Here is a 20133-nt window from a genome sequence, read left to right on the forward strand (position 1 = left end):
GCGCACACTACATTTAACCAGCAGGAGGAGTCTGTTTCTATGGTTATTTCAAACAAGATGAAACACCATTACCGACTTGTCCTGCATAACTTCTAGCCATCCACCCATCTGTCCTTACCGCTTTTAAAAGTCTAAAACATGTCTAACACAACAGTCACACAGAAGAGACGCACTCTGAAGGTCGCCAAGTAAGTTTATACAGTGCAACTGTTTATACAACTTGGACGATGTGATTAATTGTGGTTTAACAGCATGTCACAAGTAAATTAGCTTACCTAGTTTATGTTTTCAACATGAGATTTTAAGTGGTGTCCTAGGGTTTCACTTCATGTTTTACTGCTTAAACTGTTTGTAAAGTTTTACCATTTTTAAATTGTTAATGCAGCATGTTTACTTGAATTTGTGTGTTTACATTCTCTCATAGACTGAAGCAGGTTTTCTTTTTTTTTTCAGGTCATCCAAAACACTAAATGTGTCATCTGGTGTATTTCGTCCGAATCAAAGCACCACAAAGAGCATCAACCCTTTATTCAGCGGGAAGAGCTTTGGTTCTACAGGTGACAGTAAGGTTGTGGATAAGATCTCAGCCCAAACTCCAAAACACACTGCAATGGTAATGGACATTTTATTATTTATGCCGACTCAAGTAATGAAATGAAAACGATTAGTTGTATATGGAATGACTATTCAGCAATCACAAGTTTAGTTAATTTTGACTGACATGACAAGCAAATGATAATGTTATAAAAAGCAACGAGTTAAGCACCTGATGCATGTCCTAAAGCATTTGCAATTTGTTGGAAGGAATGAGAAACTGCTACTATGATGTGCACAAATTACTAACTGTTTTGAGAAATGCATTAACTGTTGTCCAAATGTAAATAGTGCTATGAAAAATGCATCAAAGTGACTGAGAAAAACTGTAACTAAAGCTGTGAATGCTGAATAGTCATTCCATATAAAACTAATAGTCATATTTCATTACTTGAGTCATTACATACAAAAATGTTGAACTAGTTCTCAAAATCTGTCAAGCTAATTTTATAAAAAATATTTAAATCTTTTTTTTTTCCTGAAAATGTCTTCTAAATTGAACAATTTCATGTATGATTTACAGAGTTGTGTTGTAGTGTGTTGTAGGTTCAGTTCCAATATGAACTGCAATATTGTTTACAGTTGGGCATAGCTCTACCCAAAGGAAGTTTATGTTTGTTGTAAATAAGGGGGCATTTATTCTTTTGCACAATGCTGTGAATAAATCAGAACTGCAATGAGCAAATGCAGTCAAAATGTGAAACATACAAATTCAGTGTCTTGTCCTCAGATACCTCACTAAATGCAGTGATCTCTAACTTTACTGTAGTTTTCAAATGGCTGTGTAAATAGTATATAGTGCTGTCTTGTGCATTTTCAAAACGCGTCACCAAAATCTGACTTTTCGTTTGCTTGCATCGTTTGCATTGAAAAAATGTACAGAGTAAACTGACATAATGAAAACGTGTCAAAGCCATTTGACAATCTTGTTCACAAGCAATGGTGTCAGGACTTTTCATCTTGATGACACTGACATTTTCATTGAAGTGAATACTTGCTTTTGATGAACGAGTTATACATTTTGAGCAAGTGACATGCTTTTGCAGGTTATCAACTAGGTTTTGCAGTTTGTACGTGTACATATAATTTATTTATTTATGATTGTACTTTTACAGATTTAGCTGTCTTTCGTTTATTTTTTCTCTTGTTTTGAATTCCAAAATTGATTCTGTAGTTACAGTAACAAGTTCAAAATGATAATAAAGCTTGTTAACAAGTTTATGATTTATGAAGGAATTGTAATGTTTCATTATTTTATCCTCATTACAAGTAGCAGTGGCCATTTTGTACTACCACATACTGTATGTTTGAAGGATAGATGGATGGATGGACAGACAGACAGATAGATAGATAAATAGATAGAGAGATAGATAGTGTAACGGGGAGACTGACACGGAGGGATCCATTATGCAGTATTTATTAGTCACACTTTCACTCAAACAATCAACACGCACAAAGGTGCGAACATACAACAATAACAGCAATAAAGGTCTTAGGGCTGGCGGCTGACAGACACAGAGTGATTTACCAGGCATGGGTCAGAGGCAGGCGGCGTGATTCCTTGTCCGTGTAACAGGCTTGGGTCGAGGGCAGGCAGCGAGTATCAGAGTCCGTGTAACAGGCTTGGGTCGAGGGCAGGCAGTGAGTATCAGAGTCAGTGTAACAGGCTTAAGTCGTGGGCAGGCAGAAGGCAAAGCAGAGTCAGAAACGGGTTGGAGTAATACACAGGAGATCAGGCAGGATAGACCGCTCAGTAATGCTGGCCGGGGCTGAACAAGACTTCGCAAAGACTGAGTGTTTGAGTGCGGCTTATAAAGGGTACGTGGGTCATTAGCGGGATTCAGTTCAGGTGTGCTGGATCAGTGTAAGTGGATGATGTAATGCTTAGAAGTCCGGAGATGGTGGCCTCTGCTGGCCAGCGAGGGGAGTGACTGGGACCGAGTCGGTGACAGATAGATAGATAGATAGATGGATGGATGGATGGATGGATATTTGGATGGATGGATGGATGGATGGATGGATGGATGGATGGATAGATGGATAGATAGATAGATAGATAGATAGATAGATAGATAGATAGATAGATAGATAGATAGATAGATAGATAGATAGATAGATAGATAGATAGATAGATAGATAGATAGATAGATAGATAGATAGATAGATAGATAGAAAAAAGCAATGTCTACAAGTTACATTTTTGTGTATTTCCAGGTGGTTGATGAAAATGGGCAGGATGTCACTCCTCACCCATTATATAACCCAGATCCTGGGGTTCTACAATCTAAACAGGGAAAAGTATTCACTGCACTTGATACATCTTTGACTACCATGACAGAATTTCCTTCGATAGCCTTTCAGACCACTAATGCAAGCCTTACAGGACCTTTTACGAGGTAATCATTATGAGGCGAAATGCTAAAATATTGCTAATTTGCAGAACCTGAGTGTGCTGAAATCTGTACCACAGTGAATTACAACACTTTTGTTGCTATAGTAACACAGAAGTGATCTCTGCTGTCATGCCAGGTCTTTTTTTGGGAGCGCTTCAGCATCCAGAATAAGCCAGACAGCAGAATCAGTGACTGATGAAACTAAAGACTTGCTAGTGAAACAAGACTTGTCCAACAGTATTTCAGGTTTAAATTTCATTGCCAAATTTCCTCATTCAATCATGTGTTTATTTCATACCTGATCAAATAAAAAACTATGCTATATGTTGATATAATACATTCCACTACGTTATGATTCCATACAGATATTCAGTCTCACAGAGAGGAGCCGAAGGAGCAGCTCCGAGAGAATATTTTAGACAGTACAGCAAATTGTTACCTGAGTGAAACAGAGACCATCTGGCTTCTGGACATTCCTGCAGTGTCTGTGTCGGTAGAATCAGAGGATGCTGAGGCAGTCAAGTGAGTCACATTTATTCAAATTTGATTATATCATGGTTTCAACACAAATTTGGGTAATGTATGGAACAGACTCAATCATTGGGTTACGATTTCTGATAAAAAAATTGATTTTGATCATAATTTAATTAAATATGACTTGAAACAACACAGTATGTTAAAGAGTATAATATTAAAATGACATTTTAAGGATTGCTTTTTCTGTTGGTGACATTTCACTCAGTTGACATTTAATTTATTGCTGTTTAATCCAAATATTTCCTATTTATTTTTGCCTATCTTTTTACTCCGTCACTTTTATCATAGTACCTTTTTGTCATTTTTTCATAAAACGACATTAAAAAGCATGTCAAAAATACAACTTGATTTGTTGTCAAAACCTGGATGTCCATACTTTACTTTTTTGACCACCAAAATAAAACAATATCAAATAGCTGTCAAAAGCACATCAAAAATCAATTACAATATGGTTCTGTAATTGATTTTTGATGGAGGGTTTGACAGCAATGTTAATGAGGTTTATTTGATGTCATCAAAGTAATCAATTGACATCAAATTGATTTGCATTTTTGACTTGTTTTTAATGTCATTTCGACATGAATGTGCCCACTAAGAACTCATCTGACTGTCTGTTGTTCTTTCACTCTGAAGGGAAAGGAACAATGCCTACACTGAACTGTGCAAAAACAGACAGGGAAATGATAAGTATGTGGAGCGCTCAATGCAAACATTCAGTGATGCATCAAAGACAAAAGAGGTCCAGTGTGATAGTATTACAATGGTGGACAAAGGTATCATTTTTATACAAAGTCCACATCTTATCTCCTTTAAGAAAAAGTCATATCAAAGTGATTTAAATGTTACTTTTCATGTCAAAAACTGTATCCAGCTGTCATGTGCACCGTCTGGGACATGTACGATTCATTCAACAATATTAGTGATGTCAGTGCAAACACTGTGGTGTCATCTGAAAGACATGAGGCGACTATCCCAGAATCCTCCTCTGAGGGTCACCTTGTGCACCCTAAGAGATCTAACCAGAGTCTGTCTGTGGTCAGCACAGTTAGCACAGGTAAATATATTTTTCATTAAACAAATTTTCTAAAAAGTTAAGAATAGTGGACCTCAGTTTTATATCAACACATACTTATGCAAAGTAGCACCCTTAAGTGGTTCCAAACGTTTATTTCTTCTGGTGAACTTTAAAGATATTTTGAAGAAAACTGAAACCTGTAAACGTTCACCTCCATAGTAGGAGAAACTATGAGAATCAATTGTCACAGGTTTCCAGCTTTCTTTAAAATATCTTCAACAGAAGAAAGAAAGCCATTAAGGTTTGAAAATGGGAACACTTTTGCTTTTGGTTGAACTACAGTACCCCTTTAACATGAATAATTATTTTAAAACATTAATTAATACAAGTTGGCATTAATTTCAAAATTACAGTTTTTGATTCTGATTTTGTATAAATCAATAATGTTTCATGGAAAAAAGCAACCATGAATTAACCATGACCACGTTTAACTGCTTTTGCTCAATTGCTTATGTTAAGGAATGGAAATTATTTTATCGTCTAACATTTTGGCGTGTGAATTTTTTAAATAAATACTGCTAATTATTATAAATCATTAATTAAAATGTTTAATGTAATTTCTGACTTCTTTTGTTTCAATTTTTTTTCCAATTTTTAAAAAAATATTTTATTAATCCACCTTACCTCATGATAAAATTATCAAATAAAATATGTTTTTGGAAATGAATGAATTAATGAATGTTTCAATGGTGTTACTTCTGACCATATTTTCAGTCAGTGGCTCAAGCACTCATATTGAAAAGATGGCTTGTGTGCTTCCGCTGGATGAAGAGCCAGACCTGCAGCTGATCTTACAGTCAGACAAACTTAAGCAGGATCTGGCCTTGATGGAGCGAGTGGTTCTGGCTAATGTCTTCCAGCCCAAGCTTGCAGCATACAGACAGCTGCCAATTATAGAAGGTTATTTCTCTTGTATACCATCTACAAAAAAAGATCTGATATTAAATGTAATATATAAACATTTGACATTTGCTGTAATATGTATACTGCTGTGTTGAATAGACCCAGACTGTGTGCAGATGGTGATGGAGGAGGAAAGCTGGACAGAGCAGTCCAAAAACTCTCATTGTCCATTCCTTGAACGTCTCTGGGACTTCAGCTGTGAACTTACAATGGGGCGAAATGTTAGCTGTATGGTCTGGAACAAGAAAAACCCAGTACTATCCATCTTGCCAACACATTTATTACATATATTACATTACATAAAATTACATTATATTTGACCCATTATATATAACATATTACATTACATTATTATTGAATGATAAAACAGCATGTGTTTGCTTGAAGGATCTTCTTGCTGTGGGATATGGACAGGTTGAGTTCAAAAATCCAAATTCTGGACTTGTGTGCTGCTGGTCTTTGAAGAACCCTACGGTATTCTGCACATTTATGCATACTTTAAATATTAATAGCGTAAAGAAGCGACAAAAGTCAGCAATACTTCAAAGTGTTTTATTAGAGAATTTATTTAAGAACCAACAAGAACTGTTTATTCACAGGCAGTGCTTTGCAGTGGCCTGCATAATAATATTAACAATAATATTAATATTGGCAATAATGTATTATTAATGTATAAGTAATTTGCAATTATTATTGTTATTATTATTTTAATATAATAATAATAATAATTGCACATTAATTATACATTAATAGTACATTATTGTTAATATTATTATTGTCATTATTATTATTTGCATTATATAATACAATATTAGTTCAATATCATTGTCAAACTAATTGTTGTTACACAAAAAATAACAATAAAAATATTATACAAACCTCTTTAAAAATTATCTGCATTCGCTACTCTATCTTCAAAGTAAACAACACTAATATTTTATTATCCATGCAAAGTGTCTAGAAACGTTTTAATATCCACTTTTATTTATATGCCTTAGCATGTCATGTCATCATTATTATTTTTTAAATATGTTTGTTCATGTTTCAGTGGCCTGATCGAGTCTTTCATTGTGAGAGTGGAGTCACTGCACTGGATTTCTCAGCGAGTAATGCCAATCAGCTGGCAGTAGGCATGTATGATGGCACTATTGCCATCTATAACGTACAGACTTCAGAACAAACACCCATCACTGACAGCAGGTGGGGCTGTGAGCAGTCTTCTTCTTGTTCAGCTATTAAAATAAGTACCAGTAGTTGTGACTTAAATAATTCCAAAATTACTTATCAATTTACTGTTACACATTAAAAAATAACAAAAGTTAGTTAGCATATCCTGCTGTTTGATCATGGGTGTTTTCCATTTATTTAGAATTTTGATTTGCACTATGAGATCTTTATGTCTGCTGTGATAACATTTGATGTTGAAATGTTTAACATACTTACTTTTATTGACATTTTACTTTGAAATTATATACTGTTTGTGTATTGCTTGTTGTTGAGGCAGATGGCCATAAATTCACTTTAACTTTAATTTATCTAAAATTTGTTATTATATTTTAAATCAGAAGCTTGGAAAATCCAACCAATTAATGAGCAGCATTTATCTAGTCAAGTTTTTTTTTAAATATAACATATAGTACTCAAGAGCCAGAAAGCCATGTTATAAAAACTATAACTAGTACTTAGTTCTCGCAACTGGTACCAGATCTTTTTTATAGGTCTCTAGAATGCTTCATTCTGATTTGTCAATTATGACATTCCAAGGCTGTATGTTATTTCTAGCTTTGTAGCCAATCAAAAAGTAAAATACCTTAAAGAGGCCAATATTGTCCTTAAAATTTATTTTAAAAATTATAGAAAAAAGGATTTTCTCCAGAATAAAACAATATTATAAGTAATACTGTGAAAATATAATTCCTCCTTTAAACCACTTGGGAAAAAGAATAACATTTTACAGAAGGGCTAATAATTTTGACTTCAACATATACAGTTGAAGTCAGATTTATTAGGTTAAATAAGTTAACTAGGCAGGTTAGGGTAATTAGGCAAGTTATTGTATAATGATGGATTGTTCTGTAGACTGTTGAAAAAATAGCTTAAAGGGGCTAGTAATTTTTACCTTAAAATGGCTTTTAAAAAAATAAAAACTGCTTTTATTCTTGTCGAATTAAAACAAATAAGACTTTCTCCAGAAGAAAAAATATTATCAGACATACTGTATAAATTTCCTTGCTCTGTTAAACATCATTTGGGAAATATTTAAAAAAGAAAAAAAAAAGTCAAAGGGGGGCTAATACTTCTTACTTCAACTGTATTGCATTGACTTCACTCATCTCATCCTAGTGACTGTGCAAACCTGCACACAAGTCCAGTGTGGCAGCTAACATGGATAGATCACGAGGATGGTCTGGCTGCAGATAAAGGGGAAATACTGGTCTCTGTGTCGTCTGATGGAAGAATCAGCAAATGGATCCACTACAAAAGCATGGAATGCGTTGGTATGTTCAAATGAAGACCACAAATAAGACAGACCAACAAATGAGTGTCGTCACCAAAAGTAAAAACTGTCAGTTTTCTCTCACATTCTTCATGCTCCAAATTTGTAGGTCTTCCTCCTTCTGTCAAGCGCAATATAAGTAAAAAAAAATGTCTTGTTAATGTTTGATGTAAATGTGTTTATTTATTTTTATTTAAATACAATGAAATTAAAGGTGGTTTATGTATTTAAATTAAGGTGTAATGTACAAATTTTCTAGCCTATATGGTTTAACAGGAAACCAAATCTTTATATTGCACAGATATTTATTATGATAGCCCAAAACTTGAGTTTAGCTGGTTTTTAGAGACAGAAGCTTTATTTCCTAATGTCTGAGCATTATGTTAACTCGTTTGTAATTTGTCTAGACCTGATGAAGCTAAAGATACACGACCTGCAATGGAAACGGCATATATCATCACTGACTCCAGGAATGTGTTTCGATTTCCATCCTAATGTGAGGCCAACAGTACATTGAATACAGTATTTGATCTCATATATACATTATACACAGAGGATCAAAAAGCTGTTAATGCTGTTGCTGTTATCTTACAGGATTCAAAGATCTACTTGGTTGGAACAGAGGAAGGTCATATTCACAAGTGCTCTTCTTCATACAATGAGCAGTACTTGGAAAGTTACAAGGCCCACAAAGTGCGTGTAAATCTTTGTCTCATTTTAAAAGAGCTGTATAGTTGAATAATGTATAGTCCATCTTCATGTATCTTCTTTGTCCACTCATTTCCCCAGCGTCCAGTCTATAAGGTAACATGGTCGCCATTCTGTTCAGACGTTTTCCTAAGTTGTTCTTCAGATTGGACTATTCAATTGTGGAGGCAGGACCTCCAGATACCTGTGATGGGTTTCACCTCAGGCCAGAGGGTTGTGTTTGATATCATGTGGTCTCCACACTGTGCTACTGTCTTTGGTGCTGTCAGCGAGGGCAAGGTGGAGATCTGGGATCTGAGAGTCAGTAGGTAAGGTCTTGTGCACTAGACAATAAATGCTTGTGTCGATGTGCAGGTTCGCGTCTAATAACCTTAGCGTGCAGGCTCCAAAAACAACTCTGTAACTTCAGTCAAATGCCAAGCAGCAACAGATGACTATAATGTCAACATGTATTAAAAACAGCAATATTGGTAAGCTCAGGTCAGAATGGTCATATATATTCTGTCAGACAGACTTGGTCTACACCACTAACTTTTCGGAATTTGCGCTGCACAGAAAAGAGCACCAGGGATGTAAATATTATTATTATTATTATTAATTACAGGTGTTATGCATGAAAGATAATCAATGAAATAATAATATATGAGAACATTTTCACATAATTTGCCTATATATTAAATTTGCTGCTGTTTATCTGCAATTTAGAATACGAAATAAGGATTTAGTAGTACACAACGTTCATTTATTTGTTTGTTTATTCTACATTTTTACACTAGTTTGAATTTTAAATTAAATTTTATATATATAATAGTAAATAAATATATATAGTAAATAAAAAATATCGTATTTTGTTTAAAGTTTGACATGCTAGAGTAAAACCAGGACTATATTTTGGAATCATAGATGTAGTAAAAACACCTATTTGGTGACTCAGCAAATATAGTTAATAGTGATATTCATTCAATTATTCATTTTCTTTTCTCTTTTCGGCTTAGTCCCTTTATTAATCTGGGGTTGCCACAGTGAAATGAACCGCCAATTTACCAGCATATGTTTTACGCAACGGATGCTCTTCTAGCTGCAACCCATCAATGGGAAACACCTATACACTCTCATTCACACACATACACTACAGACAATTTAGCTTACTCAATTCACCAATAGCGCTTGTCTTTGGACTTGTTGGGCAAACCGGAGCACCTGGAGGAAAACCAGGGAGAACATGCAAACTCCACACAGAACTGCCAACTGACCTAGCTGAGCTGACTCTGCGACCTTCTTGCTGTTAGGCGACAGCGCTACCCACTCTGCCCCCACACCACCCTTTAATAATTATATAAAAATAATTAATAATTTAATAGGATCCTAAAAATTGCTTGCCATTTTGAATTTAATATATTGAATATACTATATGACATAACAGATGTTTTACAAAACAGCTGAATTTTTTGAACAGCTGAACTGTCTCTCTGTTGTCTAATGAATATTAATGACTATTTCTGTTTTTACATTTGATATTTTTTTATATACCTTTCTAGCACCTTCTGCAGATTTGACCCCAAAAGTGCAAATGAGATACTCATATATAACAAATTTGTTTTTATAATTACAAATACAAGAGCATCAAGAGCTGAGGGGTCCCATCTGTTGAAGATAATTATGTGTGCATATTTCTTCTTTTTTAGTTCACATTTGTTTAATTTAGTGCAGTCCTTCAGAAACTACATTAAAATACTTGTGTTTCCCAGAAATATCATAACTATTTTAGAAATGTTCTTAATTTATCACATTGATTTTTGAGCATCAGAGAAGTTTTTTTTTTTTTTTTTACATTTGTGAGGGTCTCAGATGTCCACTGTGAAACTAGGGATGATAATCTTACTGCCAGTGTTGAAAAGCCAAAGACTGTGCAGGAGCTGAAGGATTTTTTTAGTAGAACAGTGGTCCATTTCAGTGACTTAGGAACAGCAATAATATAAAGATTAACACTTTTTATAATTACAAAGAAAAAGAGACCAAGAATCAAAAGTTTATCAATTCAGTTATTTTGTTTTACAAGAAAAATGTAAACATCTGTTAGTGGAAAAGTCTTATTTGGGACAGTATTATATAAAAATAACATACTTTTATGACTTTCATAACTATCAAAAAATAAAAGAAGAGATATTGAAAGAGTATGTATATTGGCTCAGTTTGACTTATTTTGGCTCAGTATGACAAATATGCTACTGTTGGTGCAATGCCTCATTCAGCACACTAAATAAAAAAATAATAATAATAAATTACACAATTTTTATGATCCCTCCTATTTTGTTAAAATGATCAACATTTTTTCCCATTCTGCAGAGGGTTTGATCTTACATCTTATAGTTCTGTTATATGTTTGTTATACTGTATGTTTATATGCATATGTAATATTTTAACACAATTCTTAAATTTTCAGAGCTTGATTTTTTTTTATTGTCTAGAATGTGATGGTCTTTATTTTTTAATAGTTTGGACCCGACATTAGTTAACTGGACGAGTCCAGGAGTGAATCCAACAGCTCTGTTGTTCAGTCCAGAGACAGACTGTGTTCTGGTGGGAGACAGTGAGGGTCAGGTCACGGTGTACAAGCTGAAAAACATCACAGCTGGGGGAGGATCACAGGTGAGGCCTTATCTGCTCATTTACTTGAGGTTCGACCTGAGTCACTCTCAAAGTAACCCATTTACTTAAATGGTCAGATCATTTATATCGCCTGTGTTTCTGCAGGGGGAGACACTGGAGGATGTAATTCAGTCCACACTGTCCAGCCAACACTGACGAGCATTAAGAAAGACTGGTAAAGGGTCATAGAAGGCTCATGCTGTTTGTTTTTACCTCTCCATCATCATAATCTATATTCTCTGGCAGACTGAGAGACTCCATTTTACATAACAATGGGATTACAGCAAACATACCTGTTTGAGCCTTATTGTGCATCCTAAATTATGGAAAGGTAAATTTATTTGTTGTTTTACAAGATTTTTTATGCTAAAAACAAGTACATTACAATGTAAGTACTACTGTACAACAACATTACAGGAACAGTTTACCCCAAAATTAAAATATATTCATTATTTACTCAAGTTTAATTCTCATATTTAGATGGAAACATGACTATTGGTTAGCATTCACAAAATTCTTTAAAATATGTTACTTTGTGTTTTGGAAACAAGTGGAGTGAGAGCAAATGATGACATGTTCATGAATATTCATCTATGGGTGAATAATCTAATTAATCAAAATAGTGGTCTTGTGTTTCTAAATATTAAACTAGCACAGATATACACTGATCAATGCTCAAACATGTTTTTTTTTTCCAAATACTTGTCACATGCATTATATTTTGTGTGGGAACGACGGACATAATGTAAGTGTTTGTTCTGTTGTAATGGACAGCCAGTTTTATGACCACTTGCCCGCCACATATATCAGCTTATCTACCAATGAGGACCACATCACACTTTTACAAATGACTGTCATTATTGAGCTGTTGTTCTGTCGTACAACCCAGAAAAGCATGCAATCGAAGCTTTTTAGTACAAATCAAACAATTTAGCAATGAAGATGCTACTCTGCTTATATAAGAGAGCTTTTAAAAAGGACAGCTGTGACATTATGACAGGAAATGAGTTCTGCTTGTTTACTAATGTATATGGAACATTTTATCCATATGGCATATGATTATTTATATACAGTAAAACACTTTATCCCATCAGGTTTTAAGTTGAAGGACAGGTTGATGTTCATAATTCTCTAAATAATAATTATAACACAATACAACTATTATATTAATTATACATGTTGTATTCTGTTATATTATAATTATTTTATAGAGAATTATAAGCATTAGTTCATTATATTAAATTATGTTAAATTGTATTATATTATATTATATTTCACTGCCTCACAGTTATAACTTTCAAGTTAATACAGTGGAAAAAATGTGTGACTTTTTTAGACACATTTAAATTTGGTATGCAATATAATATAATTTTTATCAGTATTATATTCTACAGCAAATGTAATTGCTGGACAGGCTCCAGGATCCCAGTGTGGAGAAGTGGTTTGGAGGTTGGATAGTAACATGTAATATGATAACCAAAACAAGATTTATGAACTCTCAGCTCTAATCTTATAAGAGCTTAATGTGCCGTAGAGGTACTTCCACAGATTTCCATATATTGCTATATTATTCAGCAAATTTATGTTATTGACAATGTGATTTCAACTACATATAATATAATGTAATGTAATGTAATAAAATATACTATAATATAATATAATATAATATAATATAATTTATAAAAGTCGCTTATTGGCTTAAAGCATGCAAATAGTTGTAGTTGCAGTATCTAACATTTATTTGTGAAAAAGCATATTCAATGGTCTTCTTCCAGATTCATTAGGCACAAATTACAAATGAAGAATTCATTTTTACACATGACTTTATGCTCAGTTGACCTAACCCATTCATTTTCTTTTATATATTAATGCTTTTTCTCAGGGTCAGATAGTGAGCATTTTTAGGATTAACTTTATAGCATTGATTATGGTGTGTATTACAATAAAATCAAAGCGCTTTAACTAAAACCCTTCATTTTGTGGAAAAGTTTTCAACAACAGCAATGACTGTAGCTTGGAAAAAGATTACAACTAACACTTCGAAAAGTTACAGTAGTCAAAAAGAGCATGAAGTAACCAAGGATTTTCCAGTTATTTTTAGTCAGGTTTAGATCAGGGCTCTGTGCTTACCCTTTTCTTACCCTGTTCAGAGCTGAACTGTAATCATTTTTAATAACGTTGATGAATTGAGATTCTCTACTTTATCTTGTTCTCTGGGCATTTGTTTTTCAACCCAATTCTTGAGGAACTTGAATGAGTTATCACAGATTGGGAACTTGAATCACAGATTGGGAACTACCAATTTCTTTTGGTATGGCTGAATGGTCTTTATGCCTTTGGCTTTCATCTGGACAACCTGATGTTAGTGGGTTTGTCAATTTGGCCCACCATCTTGCAAAGTCAGTGAAAATAAGATAATAATATCTGTGTGAACTGGACGTTGCTGAGACTTGTAGTTTTTCGTACTTTTGCTACCAACTGATATTGAGAAGGGGCCGGGGCTTTCTTTTTACAAATCATTCTATAGTAGCAAACTAATGGTAAGAGCGGCGTGATTAAGAATATTGTGGCTGAAGCTGTCATTTGATGTCTAGGATCACCACTCCAAACAGAAACAAATGATGTTTGAGGCTTGTCAAAATAAAGTATATTACAAACAGGTTCCTTAGACCAATAACCAGGAGAAATGTCACTGTGGATCTAAATTTTTTTATTAGTATATGTTTTATTTATATATTATTTATATTTTTATACAGTTTTTCAGAATGAAATATGTAAATCTGCTAAGTTTCACATGTAAAGCAGGAAACAGGACAAAGCAGAGACCTCGAAATTTAGGAAATTGTAAGTTGATCTCTAATTTTGATTCTCGACTAGGCCAACTTTCTTTTTGTTGAAAAACAAGTTTTCCCCATTCGTTATATCTAGCTACTATAATTGATTTCATCTGACAGACTTTTATGTCATTTTGTCAGTAGACATCCAGCCATAAAACCATAATGGCTGGGATTATAGCCATATTGCTCATTTGCACTCTTTTTCGTAGACCAGCCAGGTTTAAGGGAACATAGTTTGATGGTCACATCAGCAGATAGTGGACATCTGTTTTGCTCGGGGAGCACCGTTGCTCTTTATGTGACTGGATTATCCCTTCATTAAAGAGAATATCATTGCCATAAGCCCATTAAACTGGAGATGTTAAGAGACAACAGCTTGTCCCTAAGGATGTAATTTGGTTCCAGATTGGTGCAGTAAAGCACCTAAATACCTGCTGGCCTTTGATTTTGTGACCAAACTTGTTTGACTTAAGGGGATCGAGTGAAGTTGGGTGGGGTTTGGCGCTCCGTTCCACAGGTCGCCATAAAATGGAGTCGCGTCTCTTTCAGAAAACCAGACGTTCGCGAGCGGGAGATCCAGAAGACCCGAGAGAGACACTTGGCGCGCGTCACTGAAGTCACTATGAGGAGCATGTGTCGTCCGGCCGTCCTGCTGCCGGTTCTGCTGCTGTGGTCTGTGTGTAGTGTGTGGGAAGTGCAGGCGGATGTCAGGACGGTGAAGCTGTGCGGCAGAGAGTTCATCCGCGCGGTCGTCTATACGTGTGGAGGCTCCAGGTGGAGGAGGCTCAGCAGCCCGCAGGATGGAGAAGGTAAGTCTGAAACATCAGCACATTCACCGGCTTTTTAGGGCTTCAGGGCGAGTTTAGTTTGTTTATGTTAATAATAAATTAAGGAATGGTTGCACTTTACTTTTTATACATCAAGGCATGTGTTTTATTATTCATAAGTACATAAATAAGACCATGCCGAAAAGGGCTGTAAAATAAAGTGCTAGTATTTGTTTTTTTGTTGAATTAATTTCTTTATAATTTGCAATTATTTCGATTATTTACATTGTGGTTGTGGACGTTACGATGATGCAGTGGTAACACGATCGCCTCACAGCAAGAAGGTCACTGGTTCAAGCTGGGTCAGTTGGCATTTCTGTGTGGAGTTTGAATGTTCTCTCCGCGTTCGTGTGGGTTTTCTCTGAGTGCTCCACTTTACCCTACAGTCCTAAGACATTATAGGTGAATTGGGTTAGGTAAATTGTCCGTAGTGTATGTGTGTGAAAAAATGTGCGGTGTTTCCCAGTAATGGGTTGCAGCTGGAAGGGCATCTGCTGCATAAAACATATGCTGGATAAGTTAGCAATTCATTGCACCATGACGACCCCAGATTAATAAAGGGACTAAGCCGAAAAGAAAATAAATGAATGAATGACATTATGGTTGTATTATTAGTCACGCGAATATTGGGCCTTCTTATTAAAGATAGAAATACATTTACACAAAATAAGATCAGCATTTTAGATATGCTTATAGTTTTACACTATACTTTATTAATTTTGTTATTACAAACTATGCATGTCATCCCTAGCCTGTTCATAATTAAAATATAAAGGCTTTAAATCATTCAAAGAATTAAATAAATAATAAATTAACAGATGAAATAAACAGATGAAAGATATTTAATAAAAGTGAAAAATATTTAATATTTAATAATATATAAAAATGAATATTATTATGTTAAAATTGTTATATTGAAATGTTCTACAAATAACATTTTATTTTTTGTATTTTTTGTTTACATTTTATTTTTCCATTTTTATATATGTCTATATTTTTTTCATTTTAGTTAATTTTGTTAAAATAAAAAAAGAATTTTTATTGTTATATTTTATTATTATTACTATTAATTTTATTCTTAAATTTTGTTAGTTAACATTTATTTTCTTTCAAGCTGCATACATGATTTTACTTTTTTAGTTTTCATTATATTATATTATATTATATTATATTATATTATATCATATTATATCATATTATATTATATTATATTATATTATATTATATTATATTATATTATATTATATTATATTATATTATTCATTTTCTTTTTGGCTTAGTCCCTTTATTAATCAGGGGTCGCACAGCAGAATGAACCGCCAACTTATCCAGCACATGTTATTACGCAGCGGATGCCGTTACAGCTGCAACCCAGCACTGGGAAACACCCACACTCTTGCATTCACACACACACACTCATACATGGCCAATTTAGCTTATTCAATTCACCTATACATCATGTCTTTGGACTGTAGCGGAAACCGGAGCACCCGGTGGAAACCCACGTCAACACGGGGAGAACATACAAACTTCACACAGAAATGCCAACTGACCGAGCCGGGGCTTGAACCAACGACCTTCTTGTTGTGAGGCGAAAGTGCTAACCACTGTGTCACCCTATATAATATTATATTATATTATATTATATATTCAGTGTTATTTTAGCAAATATTAGTAACAAATACAGCATTAATACTATGCTCATTTTTTGAATATTTAATTCAAAGTAAAATTAAAAAGAGACACTTTTTTGGCCACTAGCTGAATTTTAAGTCAGATTTTAGTTTTCTGGTAATTGCTTATTTCTCTAGTATTTTTCTTTGCATTCAGCTGGGAAAAAATAGCTGAGTAGCATAAGGTTCCACTATTTGTATATGAATGTAAGTGTATCTTCTGCCTGAGCCGTCAGTCCTGATGATATTCAACAGAATACTTTTTAAATTGTATCAGTGAGCTCAAGTCTCCTCCAGTCAGCAGCAGATGAACAATGTCTGGTTAAATTAGTTTCCCATTAGACTGACACAAGTTGAGTTAAAGCAGAAAACTTCTGTGTCATTTTCACAGTGCAGCAAACATTTCTGTCAATCACTTCACTCCAGAACTCGCTGCATACTTTATGTCCTTCAAAACACTGAAGAACAGTGACCTGCCGCTTTTGAGCTTTTGATTGTTTGTTTTATTCTAATTTAAAGAAAAAATACAGAATGCACTTATGTTTTTTCTTTGTTGCACTTTATTTATTTTGTGTTAGTAGATATTACAAACCTAAAAATCCTTTAGGTTTCTACCTTCCTTTACCTTTACCAAACCTAAACTCTTTACTTTGGCTCCCGGTCAGATTATGTGCTGATTTAAAAATGATTTTATTATATAAAATGCCTTGAGAAACTTAATTTAATTTAAACTTAATTTTAAAGGCGCTTTATAAAAATAAATTTATTATTATTATTATTAATACATTTTAAGGCTGTTTTCTCTAATTTAGTTCAATCTCCTGCACTGATCCATAAATTTTCACCTCACCAAAATTGACGTACATCACCATCATCAGTTTTGTTCATACTTACAGTTAAAGGCAAATTATTAGCTCTCCAAATTGTAATTATTTTTCAAATAAGGATTTTATTGTAAATGACAATATCTTTTAAGGTCAGTGTTATTAGCCCATTAAGAAAATATATTTATTTTTCCTGTTGGCTATATACAGAACAAACCACTGTTGTCCAGTAACTTTCCTATGTTGACCTAATTAATTTAGTTAGTTGCACTTTAAACTGAATACTAATATCTTGATTACAATATATTTTGTAAAATGTACTGTCATGACAAAGACAAAATCATTTTTTATTATGTTTAAAAATGTGTTAGAAAAATAGCCTGATTAAACAGCACTTGGATTTACAGAAATTGTAATAAATTTGCCTTGTATGTTTTTAAAGCAGGATATTTGCAGTCATATTTTGCCTTATTATATAAATTTTATTCTACAAAAACTTTTTTTTCTCTCTCTCTGGCTGCTCATAGTATTTTTCTAATTCTCAAAATTGATAAAGTTTTGATTATGTTTTTGTTTTAAAATTCTTAAAATTTCTTGTTTTAGTTTTTTAATCTAACGTTCAGATTTTTGTAAATGAAAAAAAAAAAACAACAACAACAAGAATTTGAAACCTGACTTTATGATGTTCAAGTTTTTGTAAATGAAACAAAACAAAATCTAAGCAATAATTTTGAACCTTTATATAAGCAAATAAAAAAAAAACTATAACAAGAAAGTTATCCTGACTTTTTTTTAATGTTCAGATGTGCTAAATATTTGCAAATTAGCATATTTCAATAAACAACACCCTATTTGCATATTTAAACATAATATATTATTAAACATGTGATCCAAAAAAGTCTTTGTGGATCTATGCAGATAAATATTAGTTCACTTTCCATGTCTCACCAGATATAATTTTCTAAATCTCTGAATCTACATAGTCTTTTGGGTTTGAATGTGAAGTAATGCGGTGTGTTTGTGTCTGTTCAGGTTTTCTGAATGGAGGGGTCAGCTCCAGTGTTGAGGATCTCGGAGAGAGTCTGGACTCTGCTGTAAGCAGACGAGACCTCGATAGCGTTTGCTGTCAGTTTGGCTGTAAGAAAAGTGACCTGACGTTCCTCTGCTGAGCACAGACTCTACTTTTCTCTTCCTTTTCTTACGCATATTGAGTTCAAGTGAATATGAACGCTTCTCTATAAAGTGTACATTCAGTTGTTATAACTACTTAATTTGCAGACAGGTTGTGTTCATTTACATTATTTGGATTTGATCTTTCTTCTGTATTGTATTTAAAAAAATAATTGTGAGTTGGTGGAAGGCAGTAATCAATTGTTTTAATTGTATATTGTATTTTGCAAACTTTGTCAATAAATATTATTGCATACACATTGTGTTTGCATCATCACTATAGCTTCACAATATTTTATTTAATTATCTATTGGATCAAACCAAGTGTAACATAGTTACAAGTTAACAAGTTAATGTTAAAAAATGTTTATTAAATATTTAATGAATCTTTATCTTTATCTAAATCTTCCACCATTTATTGGCTCAGAATATTAATTTCTAAAATAACATTAATACTAATGTATCAAATAATGTTAGGAATGAATATTCTTTTTAATATTATTACTTTAATTAATATTAAGATTTTAATAAATATTAAAAAATAAATGTTATTATCAACATAAACTACTTTTATACGTTTATTTGGAGTGTTTACATTGCAATATAATATTTTATCATATGTAATAATTAGCAAATTGTTAAAAAATGACCTTATTGTATTATTTAATGGTTTAGAATCCTAATGTACCATTATTGCTAAATTAATATTTAAAAATAATTATAATAAAAAATTAAATTAAATACTTATCACATCATTAGTAATTTATATTTTAATGAACATGTTTTAATATTTTAATAATTGATATAAATTTAATTATTAAATATAATTCTTAATATTCTCATTAACAAACTACTTTTCTAAATTTATGGGCTCTATCATACACCTGGCGCAATGTGGCGCAAAGCGTGACGCAATAATTGTTTGTTAGTTTCAGCTTGGCGCAAGAGTCATTTTGACGTTTTGCGCCACGCTGTTTAAATAGCAAATGCATTTGCGCTCATATGTGTGCCCATAGGTGTTCTGGTCTAAAAAAGGAGGCGTTTTGAGGCACATTGCTGGCACTCTGCTATTTTGAGAAACTATAATAGTCTGTTCAATAGACCAGAACAATGCCGGTCTATTGTCCCGCGCAGAGCGCGTTAGTTGTGCGCCTCGCTTACACGCTGCTTTATACACACAAGATGTATAGCAATACGCAAATATCTTTACATATGAAAAAGAATTAAAATAATAAGGATATATATGGGATAAAAATACAAATGATTTAAATAATACAAAACATATTATTTTCTAGCCTACATAAATACAAAAACCATACATTCATGCCTTCTTCATCTCGGGGGGTGGGGAGGTGGGGTGATGAAGGGGGGTTAGTATTCTTAGCAGTATTATTTATTATATGCAAATTAATACTTGTATTATTAAAAACAAGCTTATATTTGTCC

At 33.3% G+C, this 20133-nt stretch overlaps 2 protein-coding genes across 5 annotated transcripts; both read left to right on the forward strand.

Moving 5' to 3' along the window:
• Window positions 1-50: 50 nt before the first annotated feature.
• On the forward strand, window positions 51-12024 carry dnai4 (dynein axonemal intermediate chain 4). Of its 4 annotated transcripts, none has more exons than XR_012407363.1 (18): window positions 51-188; window positions 454-613; window positions 2809-2990; window positions 3124-3233; window positions 3353-3509; window positions 4158-4297; window positions 4396-4578; window positions 5314-5499; window positions 5602-5756; window positions 5890-5976; window positions 6551-6632; window positions 7846-8000; window positions 8407-8495; window positions 8594-8692; window positions 8789-9015; window positions 11203-11356; window positions 11462-11531; window positions 11603-11791. XR_012407363.1 is itself a non-coding variant. In XM_073953004.1 (18 exons), the coding sequence occupies exons 1-17, from the start codon at window positions 139-141 to the stop codon at window positions 11510-11512; spliced, it is 2337 nt and encodes a 778-aa protein (XP_073809105.1). In that variant the 5' UTR covers window positions 51-138; the 3' UTR covers window positions 11513-11531; window positions 11603-12024.
• A 2791-nt stretch (window positions 12025-14815) lies between these two features.
• On the forward strand, window positions 14816-18686 carry insl5a (insulin-like 5a). The gene is given in 2 exon segments (NM_001037669.1): window positions 14816-15002; window positions 18550-18686. Coding segments are annotated over 2 exon segments (324 nt in total).
• Window positions 18687-20133: the final 1447 nt, after the last annotated feature.

The sequence above is a fragment of the Danio rerio genome, chromosome 6 (assembly GCF_049306965.1).
Source record: "Danio rerio strain Tuebingen ecotype United States chromosome 6, GRCz12tu, whole genome shotgun sequence".
NCBI classification, from domain to species: Eukaryota; Metazoa; Chordata; class Actinopteri; order Cypriniformes; family Danionidae; genus Danio; species Danio rerio.

What these genes read in the sequence shown, in the direction of transcription:
- dnai4 (XM_073953004.1), top strand. Translation starts at nt 139, where the DNA reads ATGTCTAACACAACAGTCACACAGAAGAGACGCACTCTGAAGGTCGCC. An exon ending in CGCACTCTGAAGGTCGCCAA is followed by an intron (nt 189 to 453) that starts GTAAGTTTATAC and finishes TTTTTTTTTCAG; the next exon opens with GTCATCCAAAACACTAAATG. An exon ending in TCTGGAACAAGAAAAACCCA is followed by an intron (nt 5,757 to 5,889) that starts GTACTATCCATC and finishes GTTTGCTTGAAG; the next exon opens with GATCTTCTTGCTGTGGGATA.